This window comes from Natrix helvetica (assembly GCF_964273705.1).
Source record: "Natrix helvetica genome assembly, chromosome: 2".
In the NCBI taxonomy this organism is placed as follows: Eukaryota; Metazoa; Chordata; class Lepidosauria; order Squamata; family Natricidae; genus Natrix; species Natrix helvetica.
Window position 1 is genome coordinate 113,353,345 of NC_138552.1, and position 16,969 is coordinate 113,370,313.

The 16,969-nt window shown below is 40.6% G+C and overlaps 1 protein-coding gene across 1 annotated transcript in view; it reads left to right on the forward strand.

The window, feature by feature from the left end:
• Positions 1-16,969, forward strand: part of LOC309385796 (tumor necrosis factor receptor superfamily member 1A-like) — a 50,490-nt gene that overhangs the window by 8,442 nt on the left and 25,079 nt on the right. Inside the window, exon 2 of the mRNA XM_081940519.1 lies at positions 1,751-1,952. Coding sequence (XP_081796645.1) covers positions 1,751-1,952 — 202 coding nt within the window. The remainder of the gene's footprint in view (positions 1-1,750; positions 1,953-16,969) is intronic.

Sequence of the window (16,969 nt, forward strand, 5' to 3'; positions counted from 1 at the left end):
AAATACATACATTATAAAAACATCCTTTTCCCATGCTACATTATTTTATGGGGAAATTCAACATTAAAAATTGGGAAAAAGATGGTGATATGGAAAAATTGGATGAAAGCAGAAATATTGACTTGGTAGATAATGAGAACGAATTTTTAACATGTTGCACTGAGACAAATACCATGTTCTATCTGTCTTCATTCTATGTATCTCAGTGACTTCAGCTACAATATTTGTTAACATTGTATGGAACAGCAGTGTTTCTGCTTCTGAGATGGTGCAAGTGTGAAAAACAGTCATAAGTCACTTTTTTAAAGTGTAAATTTTTAAATTTTAGAGTTTTAATTTCAAACGGTGATTAAATGACCTATGTAACCTATATTATTTCTTATATATTGAATTTATTTTTTTCTGTTGTATCTTTTTCACTTATTTCTAAGCACTAGTATGTATGTATGTGTGTATGTATGTATGTATGTATATGAGAATGTTATTTTAACTTTCCAGCTGGATATTGTTATAAGCAAAGCTATTTATGCTATATTTTCAGAGAAAATAACATGCTTACTAGAATCAATGTTTCCTTGACTAGAAGAAAATAAGAAGTTGAGTGGTTTATGTATAGGTAGTGTGTGACTTACAACCACAATTGAGCCCAACATTTCTGTTACCGAGATATTTGTTAAATGAGTTTTGTCCCATTTTACAACCTTTCTTGTCAGAGTTGTTAAGAGAATCACTGCAGTTATTAAGTTAGTAACATGGTTGTTAAGTGAATCTGGCTTCCCCATTGACTGCTTGTCAGAAGGTTGCAAAAGATGGTCACATGACCATGGGACACTGCACCTGTCATAAATATGAATCAGGTGCCAAGTGTCTGAATTTTGATCACATGACCATGAAGATGCCCCAGTGGCCGTAAGTGTGAAAAATGGTTATACGTCACTTTTTTCAGTGCAATTGTCACTAAATGAATTGTTGTAAGTTGAGGACTACCTGTACCATGCTAAATAGTAATTTGGTTCTTTTACTTTGGATTTAATAGGTTGTGTGGACTAATTCAACAAAACCTGGTTTAAATCATGGCTTATTATGAGCCACATATGAATTTAATTATCTTATGGGATATGAACTGAAAACCCATATAAATAAAACAGATGAGGAAGTGTTTTTACAAAATTTACGATCCTAGTGCTCTTGCCCTGGTCCATACGAAACTTACTGTAATTGATTTTCCTATTCCTCCACAGATGATACTTTTGCAGCCTAGGGCACCATACAACCTGCAAGACATTTGCCCATATTTTGTTGTGTAGTGCTGATAGATTCACTTTTTGTTATATTGGGTTAATTATAGAATATTAAGACATATTAATTAGAGGAGTGTTCTAGGTTTAATAGTCCCTTTTTTCCAAATTGAATTGAATTTGTACTGGTCAGTCAGAATAGCTTATATGCTAATTGTTGCAATGGAGTAACCAGATTTGCCAGTTGGAAAATGGAGAATCCTGTGCAATTCAACAAAAAAGAATAAAATGTAAAATGGCTGCTTATTTTTTAATTCTCCTTTTTATAATGTTCCATCCCTTAATTGAATGATCAACAATCTGAATAATATTATTACTCTCACTTTGATAATATGTATTCTAGAATCTTAAGAATATGCCTTAAAGAATATGTCTTTGTGGAGGGTCTAAATGATTAGGAGATCATCAGCCTTTGATGAAAATTGTCTTATCTGCACTGTTATTCTTCACAGGTAAATTTAATTCTGATTCAGTTAAGAATTGGGGAATCCTTGGCAATACCGCTCATTTCTGAGCGCATGCAAATCCATGAGGTTTTAGCAGAGAAGAATACCTTCGTTCACTCAAATGGAAGAGACAGGAGAGCTATTCAGTGCCAAGTTGGGCACTATCCTCATCCAAATGGAACTCATTGCTGTATTAAGTGCCACAAAGGTATTACTCTAATTTATATTCTATTCATTTGTTTGCATTTCAGTATTTTCAGGATTCTTACCCCTGAAAAATGTTATATGGCACTTCTTCTTTTAAACTTCAACTCACATGTATAATATTGGGAAATCTTTTGTAGCAACTGACAGCTTTCCAGTGAAGAAGGAATAGTGGAATCCCTCTTGTGTATGTATATCATATAAGAGAAAATATTAAGCTATACATCTATGACAAAGTTCACACATTCTCCTGAGCGCTGCTGGGAGAGTCCAAGCATAGGTTAAATTCCACCTTCTGCCCAAGAACTGAATTGAATTTCTTTGGCCACGCCCACTGTTGCTTGCTCTAGCCAGTTTTTCAATTCAGTCTATTGCCCAGTGGACATAATCAAAGAAGCTCCAGCAGTTCTTGAACAGATAATCTTGGACTCTCTTTTAATATCTACTATTTCCTTTCTATTTCTTAGCAGTATTGTTTTTATTCATAGTTTAATTTTTGTGTGAAGTTTTTTTCCTTGTATTTTGCTTTGGGGCAGGTGGGGAGACTTTTAAAGGCCTTTTTTCCTTTCCTCTCCTTCCTTTCTTCGCCGCGGTGTTCTGGGTCCGCTCGGACGCCGCAGCAGTCAGCAGGACATTTCTCTCAGTCAGCATCCCAAGGTGTATAGCTTCCTGAAGGGAGCCACCAATCTCCACCCCCTGGTCATCCATCGCTTTCCATCTTAGGAGCTTTCCATTGTACTCCGGGTCCTTACCTGCGCTCCCTTTGAGCCAATCTGCACCTCTAGCTTCAGACGTCTTCCTCATAGCCACTACGTCAGCTAGGAGGATATCGGAGCTGGCAGCCCTATCAGTCAGGGAGGACTTATGCATCATTCACCCTGACAGGGTCGTCCTCCGACTGGAACCTTCATTTATCCCAAAAATCAACTCCTGGTTCCATCGGGCCCAGGAGGTCATATTGCCGGACTTTTGCCGAAAGCCGCAGCATCCCAGGGAATGACGTTGGCATACCCTGGATGTCCGAAGAGCTCTGAAGAGATATATCAAAAGGACAGCCTCCTTTAGGAGATCCGAAGCACTCTTCATCTCCTTTCAGCCAGCCTCGATGGGCTGCAAAGTCACCTTTTCTACCGTCGGTCGCTGGCTCAGAACTTGTATTGCCCTAGCCTATGAACACCAGGCCAAGCCATTGCCAGGTCACATAACCACAAGGAGCGTAGCTACCACCGCGGCCTGGGCGACACACGCTTCAATTGAGGAGATCTGCAGGGCGGCCACTTGGGCCTCACCCTCACTCTTCAGACGCAATTATAAATTAGACAAGTTGGCATCTGCTGAAGCAGCATTCGGGAGACAAGTGTTACAGAGGTTTCACTCCAGCACCTCCAGCACATCAGATTCCCGCCCTAGGGACAATTAGGTTGGGTATGTCCCATGCTTGGACTCTCCAAACAGCGCTCAGGAGAATGATTGTTGGCTTACCTGAATGATCATTCTCTGGGCCCTGCGGGAGAGTCCAATCCCTCCCTAGGGTCTCCGGAGACTTGAACTCCTTTCGGTGAATTTTCCTGACTAACAGCAGGTTGCAAGAGACATTGACTATCATCTCAACTGAAGCACGCCTTAATTGAAAAACTGGCTAGAGCAAGCAACAGTGGTCATGGCCAAAGTAATTCAATTCAGTCCTTGGGCAGAAAGCAGAATTTAACCCATGCTTGGACTCTTCCGCAGTGTCCAGAGAACAATCATTCAGGTAAGCCAACAACCATTACAGTACATTTAAGTATAGCGTGGTTATCTGGTTAAAACAATAGGAAAAGTGACAACCTGTCCTATGTGGTTTGTATGCAGTGTGTTTATGGCTTAATGTAATGTATGAACTATTAATTTTGTGTTTATTCAACAAAACATTACTATTTTTTTATTTTGTACAATTGCATCTTTGGACATGCTATGAGTTTGTGCTAGTATACTATATGTTATGGGGATGGGGCAAAGGTATGTTAGCTTGTACAGAATAGCAGAAACATCCTCAGGGTAAACTTGGGGTATGTTTATGCTTGTGGCATTGCTACCCCAAATATGCCAAAACTGACAGGTTACTTTAAATGAGAAATGCTGTATTTGCCATGGTGTGACTAACCTACAAGTTCTCTTTCTTATTCATGAATATTCTGTGAAAATATCCATTCTAGTAGGTAAGAACATTTCATTTTGAATATTGCATTAAGATTGATACAAATCTGAAAGCACTGCATGTTGTTTGCATGTAATTATTTTATCCAGAGTTGAACATTTAATATATTAAACTTTTATAGACGGAAGAAACATCAAGAAAATTGCTGTCCAACTTATAGCTCTTATATGGCAATGCTGGTTTTAATTTTCCCAATTATAAAGAATATAATTGACTCAATGTTAAATATAATTTAACTTCAATTATGCATTGGAACAAAACTGATTCTATTGGACTGGGCTCAACTTAAAATTTTTATTTAGCATGTTTCAGCTCTTGGAAAGTTTTTGGTCCAAACAATAGTTGGTGTATAATCAATTTTTCAGCTTTATTGAGCAGAATATTAAAAACTGTTGATAATTCTTATAAGAAAATAACATTTTGAGGTAATTTTAAAAACAAGCAAAAAAGGAATTCTTACTCTTGATCGCATGATAAGTGATAATATTTCTGGAAAATTGGATGGATCAGTTGACTTCTAAGTTGAATAAATAAATAAAATTTATAAATGCTGAATAAAGTTTTTGGTCCAAACAATAGTTGGTGTATAATCAATTTTTCAGCTTTATTGAGCAGAATATTAAAAACTGTTGATAATTCTTATAAGAAAATAACATTTTGAGGTAATTTTAAAAACAAGCAAAAAAGGAATTCTTACTCTTGATCGCATGATAAGTGATAATATTTCTGGAAAATTGGATGGATCAGTTGACTTCTAAGTTGAATAAATAAATAAAATTTATAAATGCTGAATAATAATATATGCACTTTGGTATGCCCACCATTTGGCCACAATCGTTTCTAAAACCCCAGAGGTACAGACTGTGTTTGAAAAAGAATTCACTGAACACTGAAAACATAATTTATTAGTATAATAATTTTTTTAAATATACAAAAATAATTTTGGACACTATACTAGAAATTTGGTATAATGAATTGGAATATTCTGCATTGCTCAGTGTTTAACTTCAATAATATAGTGGAAGAAAAATTATATCATTTGCTTTTTAAAGATTTTAAGAATTATAAGGAACATTTCATAAGATTTATAAATTTAGTCAAGTTTTTTCAGATTTATTGGGTCCTTCTGAAAATGTATTTAAAAAAAGGTTATCGATATTCATCTCAATCTTTTTTAACTGGCTTTATAGTGAAGGAATGCCCATGTTTGGATCAACATTGTCTAAGTTCAATTAATTATTTAGAAATTGAATAGAAACAATTTGTATTAATATAAAATCAAAACTCTGAAACTATGCAATGGCAGTGGAATTTAGAAATTAGAATAACTGATGTTTGTGTTTTTTCTTTGTTTTTTCCTTTTTAGTTCTTTTGTTCTTTTTCAATTTCTTTTTTTTCCTTTTTAAGCTTTTGCTTATTGTATCAAAGTTATACTTTGTATGTCTGTGTACCTGTCTGTTTGTGTGTGGTGTTAAGAAAACTACAGTGCTTTAAAATTGAACAAAAATATTTTCTAGAATGAAACAAAAAGCAGGAAAGATTTAATAAACCTAAATAAAGATGGTCTGAACTTATGGTGTGAAGGATACATACAGGAAAGTGAAGATATAGGTGTAATTATGAATGTAAAGGCTAAAATGGATGTCAGGAAACATGAATTGATTTCATATAGAGTGTTAGTTTTTATGGAAGGAGGAATTCATAAATATGTTACAGTTCAATTAATGGCAGTAATGAAAGAGCCAGAATGAATTTTGGGGGAAATTGTGCAACATTTTAGGAAAAAAAATGGTTTTTTTTTTGTTATTGTTAGGTGGGACAGGAATAGGTATAGAGAGAACAAAGAAAAGAGAACCAGAGGAAAAGACCAGGCTGTTGAAAATACTAGAATGAATGAGAATAGTGACTATTGACATGTTTAGAAAAAGCATAATCATTTTGGAATATTTTTAAAGTGTGCATACATACTATAAGGAAGAGAAATGAATATAACTCCAGCAGGAATTGACAAATTTAAAAAAATGATAAGTCTATAAACACAAAAAACACAAGATATAAGGATGACGAAAGATTCTGAACTCAGTACTGGATCTTGTGGGAAGAAATAGAAGTAGAGCAACTGCAGAAAAAAATGTATGTAGGAAAAAGCATAAGAAGACAGAATGAATGGAAATGAAATGTTAAAGCATCAGGACTTGAATACTGCTTAGAAAAGACAAAAATGAAGTGCCACAGAAGTGTTACTCCAAAGGAAAAAGTGACAGGATACTTGAGACAGAGGATTACTATAAAAAAACAAGTATGAAAGATACAGGTGGTTCTTGACCTATGACCACAATTGAACCTAACATTTCTGTTGCTAGGTATGACAATTGTTAAGTGACTTTCTTGCCAAAGTAGTTAAGTGAGTCACTGTAGTTGTTAAATTAGTAACATGATTGTTAAGTGAAAATGACTTGCCCATTGACATTGCTTGTCATAAGGTCGTAAAAAGGTGATCACATGACCTTGGAACACTGCAACCATCATAAATATAAGCCAGTTGCCAAATGTTTGAATTTTGATTCCATGATGATTCATAAGCATGAAAAATGATCATGTCACATTTTTTCAGTGTCATCATAACTTCAAATGGCCACTAAATAAAGGGTTATAAGTCGAGGATTACCTAAATAATTTTTATGCAGAGGAAAAATATTTGCAAAGAATGCAGTCAAAGACAGCAGAAAAATATTGAGATTAAAGGAGGGTGAGAAAATGTGGAATAGTTTTAATAAAAATAAAAATGGTTTTTATAATTTGTAAAAATGAGGAAAGTCATAGAAACAACTTTGGAGAAACTGTGGTGACATACAAACAATGTTTTAATGCTGAGCAATGTAGAAAACATTAAAAAGAAACTGAAACTGATTCCTTCTTAGTTCCCTGGGCTGTAATAAACTCAGAGAAAGGGGAAAACACAGAGAGGCTTTCAGGTTTCTGTGACGTTAGCCAATACCTGTATAGTACAATGATGCCTAACCTTTTTGTCATTGCATGCTGAAAGCGCATGTCCGTGTGTGCCTGCACCCATAATGCAATGTGCGTGTGACACTCCCTGCCCCACCTCCACGTGCATGCGCCCCTCTACCCCATTTTGGGCCTAGCAGGCCTCCATGCAGCCTCCTGGGACCAAAAGCACCCCCCTGTGCTGCCTTCCCCCCCCATGCACATGCAACCCCCTCGCCCCGGCCACATATGTACACACATCTTCCGCATGCGTCCTGCCCCCCGTGCAGGTGCAGCAGAGATGTGAAAATTAGCTGGCTAGCAGGAGTTGTATGCGCTGGTATGCCTGCAGAGAGGGCTCTGTGTGCCACCTGTGGCATACGTGCCATTGGTTCGCCATCATGAATATAGTAGTATACTACCATTCTTGTGCAGTTTGTTTCCTGATTCAGTCTACCTCAAATAATTAATAGTAAAGAGCCTTAAGAGGAGCCTCCAGAAGAAAATAAAAATAAAACTGTCCAACTAGTGAACCCAAAACAAGAAAACACTCTCAGGAGATTTGAATTCCCAAAAGTAAAACTTTATTGGAGACACCATACTGGTACTGAAGAAACAAAACCAGCTCTGGCTTTACCGTGCAAATGCTTGCCTAGTTAAACAATAGCTTCCCCTTCTCCCCACCCCTGGGTGATCATGTTGTCCAATTATGAGGTGTCCTTTTGTAAAGGGAACAGTTCATCTCTTTCTCAAGCACCTGCAATTGTGATTTTGGCTTCCATGCTCTGACGATCTCCGCATACATTCGCCACATTCCATTTCCCCCTTCCCGTCCCCCAGTTCATTGACAAGTTGAAACGCATTAAGGTTTGAAAGAAGCAAAGTGGTTCAATTTTGACATTCTGGTCCCCTGAAGGAAAAGGGAACCAGAAAAAATTAAATATAGATCAATTATTGTCATTTAGGTGGTCTTAGCTTTCACTAATCTTTTCAGTCACTGAGGATATTTTGCATGGAACCTTTTTACTAACTTGACTGTGCTAACATTGTAGCATTAGCTGAGGGATATCCCTTCCAGTGTAATTTCCCCTTAAAATACTTTAAGTCCAGTATCTTCTTTATCTCATAATGTTTTCCTCCCCCCGCCACACCCCTACATCCCAACATGGGAGGCAAAGGCTTCTCCTCAACTGGCCTTAACATGGAGCTTGGAAGGGCTTCAATAAGCTATGGTGGAATACTGGGTGAATTCGTCTTTTAGGTAAATGCAATTCCACTGTAACTGAATTTATAATTTGAACAATTGGTGGAACCCAATTTCTTACAAGGTTGGTTCAGCTTCAAGCATTTAGTAGACAGATATACTTTCTCCCCAATCCTGAACTCCTTCTGGTGGGCTCTCTTCCGATCTGCCTGTTTCTTTTGTAACCCCCTGGTTTTATTCAGGGCTTTCATCACATTTCCCCAAGCAGCTTTCAAGGTATCCATCCATTTAGCTATCATTACTGAGGCAGGGTATTCCCTCCAAAATTCTGGCTTTGATACAAACTCAAATCCTGTGGTCATTTTAAAAGGGGTGAATCCAGTGCTATTACACACCAAATTATTATAAGAACTTCTATGAAAGATAGGAGCTCTGCCCAGTTGGTTTGCTGCAGTGACGTGCGGTCATTGGAGGCAGGGGAGGCAGAGCCTCACCTCTCATCATGAAATAATAATATAATAATAATAATATCCACAAGGGAGTTTCATATATATAAGAGGAAGAGGAGGGAGGAGGAGGAGCACGTGTGGGGCGGTGCCAGCTGGGCAACCGGCGGAGGCAGGAGGGTTCTCGGAAGCGCCAATAACCTTCCTGCCTCCGCTGTACTTTGTGCGCTCCCCGTGACTGCAATAGACATCCAGAAGTGGCAGGGGCTTGATGATGTCACCGCAGCTGCCATGCACGGACGGACGGAGGTAGCGAGTGGCGCCGATCCTCCATCGCTCGCTCACTCACTCTCTTCCGCACGGACACCTCGGCGCCACTCTGGTTACCTCCGGCCGGCCGCGCCCAGCAGCGACGTCGGCGACGTCATCAAGACGAAGTGGCTTGGAGGCAAAGTGCTTTTCAGTGCTTTTCTGTGCGTCTGGCATTTAGGAGATAGCCGGATGTCCTAAACACCAGACGCACAGAAAAGCAGCTGCTGTTGGGGATCGCAGAACGCGAGCCGGTGAAGCGCGCTCAGGAAGGCGGGGAATGGGATCACGATCCCATTCGCCGCCTTCCTGAGCGCGCTCCGCCGGCGAAGCGCTCCGCAATCCTTTTCTGTGCGTCTGGCGTTTAGGTAGATAGCCGGATGTCCTAAACGCCAGACGCACAGAAAAGCAGCTGCTGTTGGGGATCGCGGAACGTGAGCCGGTGAAGCGCACTCAGGAAGGCAGGGAATGGGATCACGATCCCATTCGCTGCCTTCCTGAGCACGCTCCGCCGGCGAAGCGCTCCACAATCCTTTTCTGTGCGTCTGGCGTTTAGGTCGGCGTCGCTGTGGCTACATCCGGCCGGCCGGACGAAAGAGCGAGCAAGGCAGCCTGATCGTTGGTCGCTCGCCCGCCGGACTGCCTCGGCGCCATTCTGGCTACCTCTGTCCAGGCGCGCCCGGGAGCTGCGGAGGGCGGAGGCAGAAATGTCGGCGCTGCCAGAGGACAAAGGCACGAAAGCGCAGCCGCTTGAATGGGAAAGCAACGAAAGGGGCTGCGCTTTCACCCCGCTCAAGCCTTGCTGCCTGCATGGGAAAGCAACGAAAGGGGCAGCGAGGGCGGGTGGGAAAGCAACGAAAGGGGCAGCGAGGGCGGGCGGTGGCTGCAGGCAGCAAGGCTTGAGCGGGGTGAAAGCGCAGCCCCTTTCGTTGCTTTCCCATTCACCCCGCTCAAGCCTTGCCCAAGGGAGCTGGAGATCAGGCTTTGGGTTGGTGGGAGACCTTGAAGGAGTGGGGGGGGAGGGACTGGCGCCAGTGGAGGAAGCAATGCTACGCCGATCAGTGCACTCCGCGGTTCCCTTAATGTTCACTCAGGAAGGCGGAGAATGGGACCACGTGTGCTGGAGGCTGAGGCTGCCTCAGCCTCCTGTACACGTCCCATTCCCCGCCTTCCTGATGACGTCACCAGCCTCCCCAGCCATAACCCTCACCGCACGTCACTGGTTTGCTGATAGTTTATGTAGCAACGTAGATATTACTCCACTATTGCATTAGTTCATTCTGCCCTTCGTGCTTGGATGGAACCCCGAACTAAGTCCCTGAGCTGACCCTATTTGCTTTTAGGAACTCCTGCCAGAACATTGCTGAAAACTGCACCTCCTGCCTGAAATTATACGCATTGGGATTCCTTGCAGCTGGTAGCTGTGTTGCACAAACATTTTGGCCAGACTCCAGTCTGAGGGAAGTTTCAGACACATGAAGTGTGCTTGTTTTGAAAACAAGTCAACCACAGTCCAAATTACGATGCCCCATTACTCTCCGGCAATTCCACTAAATGAAATCCGTGGCAATTTCCTCCCATGGACTGCTGGGGTTGGCCACCAACTGTAAAGAACCCAGGAGTCTTCCCTGGCAATTGCTTCATGGATGCACACACTGGGCAGCTGTTTATGTAGTTTTCCATGTCTTCCTTCATCATAAGTCACCAGAACTGTTTTTTTGCCAAGCAAAGGGTCTTTACAAACACAAAGTGACCAGCCAGCGTTACGTCGTGACTTCTTTGTAGGAGATGGGCTCTCTGGCTGGCTGGAACATACAGTTTATCTCCCTTCCAGTTCCTCCCTCATCATCAGTGTTGCAGAAAAACAAGCCATACTTCAGTCCTTATTTCAATTTTTTCATCTTCTCTACATAATATTGACTTGGTCTGTTATGAATCCGTTTCCAACAAATTACCCACAAGAAGACTTGTCTCTTTTGTCAATCTATTACTCCACTGTACTGTATGTGTTTTATTGCATTAAAAATCTTGCCAACTTTCTAGCAAATTGGATAATTCTGAAAAGACTTGGATAATTACAAAGTTGCCAGCAGTACCGACATTGATGTCTCATTAATTTCAGAAACCCTGGACTTAGCAAATAAAGTAGAAACTACTCTTACTCAGATACAGACTATAACAAATAATAATGCTGCCTTATTATTCCAAACAAGATGATTGCTGCAGACAGTGGAACAAAGACTTTTGGAGACATTCCTCTTTATTAGAAAATGAGTCACGGTACCTCCCTTCCTCTCTAGGATCCTATACAAGACATTGGTACAAGACATTGCAAAATGATTCTCATCTCAGCACCATCTTAGCATGCATTTCATGGTCTTGAGGATTCTTTGTGTGTTATATATTAATAATTACAATTTGCTGTTTTTACAAGGGACTTGGCTGCCTGAAGCTCTTACTCTTAATGGTTTTGTGGCATTTTTATTAAGAGTGCTCATGGATCCTGGGAAAAACAGGCTCCCAGGTAGCTTCAGAATCTCCAGCCAGAAGTAGGAGCCAACATTGCGACGATACAGATGTGCAGTCTCAATGCTCCGAGACCGCAGCCGATACTTTTGCTGCTGGGTGGTCCAATCGGACCTAAGCTGTCCCGCAGAGACGATGAACAGGAAGAATACGTCTTGCTGATCTCAGGGACATCGCAAAGTCCCTGATTGATGCAAGAGAAGTTCTTCAAGCCGGTGACAAAAAATCCAGCCAAGGCTGATGAAGTCGGGGCAGCTCCAAAATGGAAGGATACGGAAAGAGAAAGTGTTTCCAGCTGGTGAGGAATTTTTACCGTTTTAAAATAGACTGCCTATAAAAAACTTAAAATTAATTTAAATTGGAGAACAGAAGAAATAAGTGGCGGAATTAAGTTTGGAATGGTTTTGGACAGTGGGTTATCTTACTTTTTAAATGCTATGTTCATGGATGGAATTCATGCAAGCCTTTTAAAACGAATGGATTAAGTTTTCTTGTTCTATTTTTTTCTTTTATTATTCTTTGTAACCTATGGACTAAAATTCTCCTCTTTCATTACTGTGGGTATTTTTCTAACCCATTCAAGAATCGGACCTTTTTTTAACTTTAAATACAAAAAGATACAAAAAGAAACAAAGAAAATTGCAACAATAACACTGCTACTCGGAGGCTGGAGGTTTGTATATTGGAAATGAAACACTTTTATTTTTCTTACTGATTATCCTGGCTTGGCACTCCAAGGTCTCACTGCTTGTTTATAGAGAGTGATAAGAAGAAAAGCATACATATGTCCCTTTGAAGTATATCTTTAACCAAAGAAAAGTGAAAATAAAACTTTATTGTGAATCTATGCTTAATCTTGTAAAAACCTTCCAAGCTAGAGCAGCAGTGTTTGTTATCTGGAGATAATGGCACAACTTCAACAGCAGAAAGAAACTTTAAACTTGCAAAATATATTCTTAGAAATTCAGAAATTATCAAACACATTTGAGAGGATGGAGAAGAAGTTGGAAGACTTAGAGCATCTAACAGTAAAATATGATGAAGAAGTTGGAGATGTTTATCAAGTGGAAAAAGTGGAGGTTAGAATCCTAAAAACCGAAGAGGAAAATGACCATAAAGAAATTAAATCTGCTGATATTTATGGTGATTGGTTTGTTTCTGGAAATGGAAAGAGTGGAATACTGAAAGAGGAATTAAATGGAGGGGAACTCTACCCCAGATGGCAAGACACAGAAGAAGAAAAAACAAAATAATGTATGGATTTTAAAAGAGAAATTTTATTAGCAATAACATTGATAAAATTACTGACTATTAAAGATAAGCTGATTAAGGAAACAGAAGAAGGGCATCAAAATTACATAAGAAATTTTATAAGCAAGGAGTTGCTAAGAGGAGTCCATACAAATTTGATTAAGGAGATGATTAGAGGTCTGACACCACAAATGGCAGAAGACATGAGACTGTTTTACTACTGGAAAGATACAGGTTGATAGATGGAAGTGTATAATTTAAAACTAGTTAAACTTAGTGAAATTTAGTGACAATAGATATAGTTAAATAAATAATTGATAATGGTAATAATATATACAATGTGTAGTGTTATGATAAGTAATAATTGGATATGAATATTGAATGGTACCCATGAAAGGAAGATTAGAAATCCTTTTGGATTATATATAAAGGTTAATAAAAAAGAACTAAGTTAGATTCAATTAAGTCTTGATTATTAGGGGGGGAAAGTTATGATACAGGATATAGTCAAATAAAGGAGGGATAATGATTACTATATATATATATATATATATATATATATATATATATATATATATATATATATATATATATATATATATATATATGTACAACATAAGGAAACTGGATGTAAATTGTAAACAGTAATTTGGAAAGGAGGATTAGAAAATTTTGTTACTAAATATTATGGATGTTTAGCTAGAATAGGACATAAGGATTCAGTGTTATAGGAGGATTTTAGAAATAGTAAATGAAATGCCAGTATGTGGTTATGTATTAAATCTTGGTATACTTTATGATGAAGGACGTTTAAACAATTATAATCAAATGAAAATGGAGGTATGATGATGGTAACATGTATAAATATCTGAGTTAAAATACTTGAGTTAATATGAATTATGCTTGATGACTGTGGAAGAGATGCACGAAAGTCTTTTGTAACCAACTGATACACTTTCTACAGTATGTAAAGAAGGAAGATTTTTTGTGTTGTGTTTGTTTTGAAAATTTAAAAAAAAATTTTTTTAAAAAAAAGAATCTCCAGCCAGGCATCGAGGGAGATGCGGGAAGGTATTTATATAACTCTTGGCTTGCAATAGTAACAGAAATGGAAGGGATCTTGAGGTCATCTAGTCTAACCCACTGCTGTCACAAGAGTATTGCTGATAAATGCCTGTACAGTCTCTTCTTAACAGCCTCCAGTGATGGGGTACCCACAACTTCTGGAGGCAATTTAGATTTAAAACTTCTTTTAAAAAAGCACTGCCCTGATCAGCACAAGCCTCTCCAGCAAAATCCAAAATGGGGTGGGGTGAGGAAATTGCAGAACTCTCCGACTGCAATTACTTTTTTAAAAAAACACCACTTGCTACTAATTAGCTTAACGGTCTCCAGCCAGCCACCCAGAGGGAGATGGGGAAGGGATTTACAAAACTCTTGGTTTGCAATGCTGTCTTTCCCTGAAAATAAGACCCGGTCTTATTTTCTTTTGTGCCCCAAAATAAGCACTTGGGCATCATCCTATGCACTTCAGATCAGCTGCAGGCTGCCATGGAGAGCATAGCTGGTGCCACCACCGTGAGGTGAGAGAGTGAGATAATGATCTGCTCTCTTTCTCCCTCTCACTGCAACAGCAGTGGTGGCTCTTCAGTGCCTGGCAGCCAGGATGCCCCACTTTTCCTCTTCCTTCTGCCTGCTCCTCCTCTTCCTTCCCTTGCTCCACTTTTTGTCTGTCCATTGTAGCGCAGCGCCCAGGATCTACTTTGACAGTGGTGGGGCTGGTCAAACTCCATTTGTGGCATGGCTGCAGACTACCATGGCGAGGAAGGTGGAAGGCAATCCCACCCACCAGACCAGCCTAGCGGGGGTTGGTTGAGGAACTGAGCAATGCTGAAAATAGCTGGAAGTGTGGCGTTGGAAGTCCTGGAAGATTGTGGGAAGCGCATGCTTAGAAGCAATGATTAATGAGAATTGCAGGCAACGCTGTGCCTTTAAAGTACCGTATCTTCCAGGGCTTGAACGCCACTCTGTTTTCAGCATCGCTTGATTTCCCACCCCTACCACAGCAATGGGGAAAGCAGAAGGCAATCTCCCCCACCAAGACCAGCCTGGTGGGGGTGGGAGGTGGGAAACAGTGTGGCACCAAAAGCATTGCTTCAATCTTCCAGGCCTTGATTACACAAAGGCCATTTGCTCTGGAAGAGAAAAAGAGAAGTTTCTGGGTTCTGCCCAGCAGTCAAAACTTCAGTGCCACACTTCAGCTGCTTTTGGCATCACTCATACTCCCACCCCACCCCTACCAGGCTGGTCTGGTGAGCGGGATTGTCTTCCGCCTTCCCTACTGTTGTGGTCTGTGGTCACACCATGAACGGGGATTCCCCTCAAACCCCACTGCTGTCAAAGTAAATCCTAGGCACTGTGTTGCAGTGGACAGACAAAAAGATAAGCTTTTATCTAAAGGAGGAGGGGGAGTGGGGAGAAAAAAGAGGGAAAGCAGCTGAGTGAGAAGTGCCTCACTAGCCAGGCACTGCCACTGCCGCTGCCACAGCGAGCAAGAGAGAGAGAGAGCAATCCGATCCAACGTGTGTGTGTGAGAGAGAGAGAAAAAAAGAGAGAGCAAGAGAGCAATCCGATCCAACATGTGTGTGTGTGTGTGTGTGTGTGTGTGTGAGAGAGAGAGAGAGAGAGAGAGAGATCCAATCCAGTCTCAGAGAGTTATACCAAGGCTGACGGCAGTGTGCTCTCTCTCTCTCTCTCACACACACTCACATACAGAGGTTTGATCAGATCATTCTTACTCTTTCACCTCACCTTATGGTGGCGGCATCAGCCATGCTCTCCACAGTGGCCTGCACTGTTTGTTTCATCTTACACACACCCCCACTGCCTCGCTTCATTCATCTTCATTCACCACTTCTTCTCCTTGCTTGCCACCACAACGGAGCAGGAGGCTGAGCGATGCACCGATGTGGCATCACAAAGTCAGGCAGGGTGGGTGGGTGGAGGACAAAGCTGCCTCACACACCTCACACTGCTCTTCAGCCAGGCCATCCTTGCCAAACCCCCACCCCACCCCACCCCAGGGCAGCAACATCTCCACACTAGCCTCCTTTCCAGCTCCGTTCTCTGCCGCTGCATGCAGGGCAACAAAAGTAGTTTGTGGGACTATGGTAAAAAAAAAGTTCAATCAGACCTTCCAACTTCTCACACACAAGAAAAGATCTTGCGAAGTTGGAAGATCTCATTGAAATTTTAACCAGCAGGTTAGTGAAGGGATGTGGCTGCCCTGCACTGGAGTGTGGTAGGATAGGGTTAGGGTTTGGCATGAATGGCCTAGCTGAAGGACACTCAGGTAAGCCATTGCAGAACATGTAGGGCAGTTTTTATGCCTGTGCCTTGCTCTACCTCCTACAACCAGATGGTGGGCCTTAACTAGGCCTTATTTTGTGGGTAGGGCTTATTTTATGCTCAAGCGTTAAAATTGGGCCAGGACTTGTTTTTCATGGTAGGTCGTATTTTTGGGAAAGCAAATGTATTTGGTTCTGATTTGCATATAACGTTATATAAACCCTGCCTCATGATTTGTAAATTATAGTTTGTAGCTTAATACATTGAATAAATCCAGACAAGTCTGGTTTGTTGAATAAGCAATAGTTAAATACACTTATTGCAATGTGTTAACCCAGTCTGAGTAAGGATTCAGCTGGGACTGTTTGTAAGAATAGATGTATGGATGAGAGCTTATGTGGGAACATATGCTTATAGATGTACTCATAACAACTAAAGCCTTCCAAAATCTGCCAGTTTTAGGTTAGGGGAAACTATTAATCCCTGGCACTGTTCTGCTGGAGGAGAGTTATATATTTGCTAGAAGCCTTACATAGGAATTTTCTACTGGCTTGTTCTGATCTCTTGTCAGGAAATTGGAAAATACACTGGCCTCAGAGCTGGGTATCTACACAGTTCAGTTCTCTCCTGATCGTACCTTGTTCAGCTGATATTGAAATATAATGACAGCAATTCCAAGAACGAAAAATGGCAGTCTACAGAGGAAACATGTTTGAGTGTATAAGAAATATAGTAAACAACAACCCTGTGAG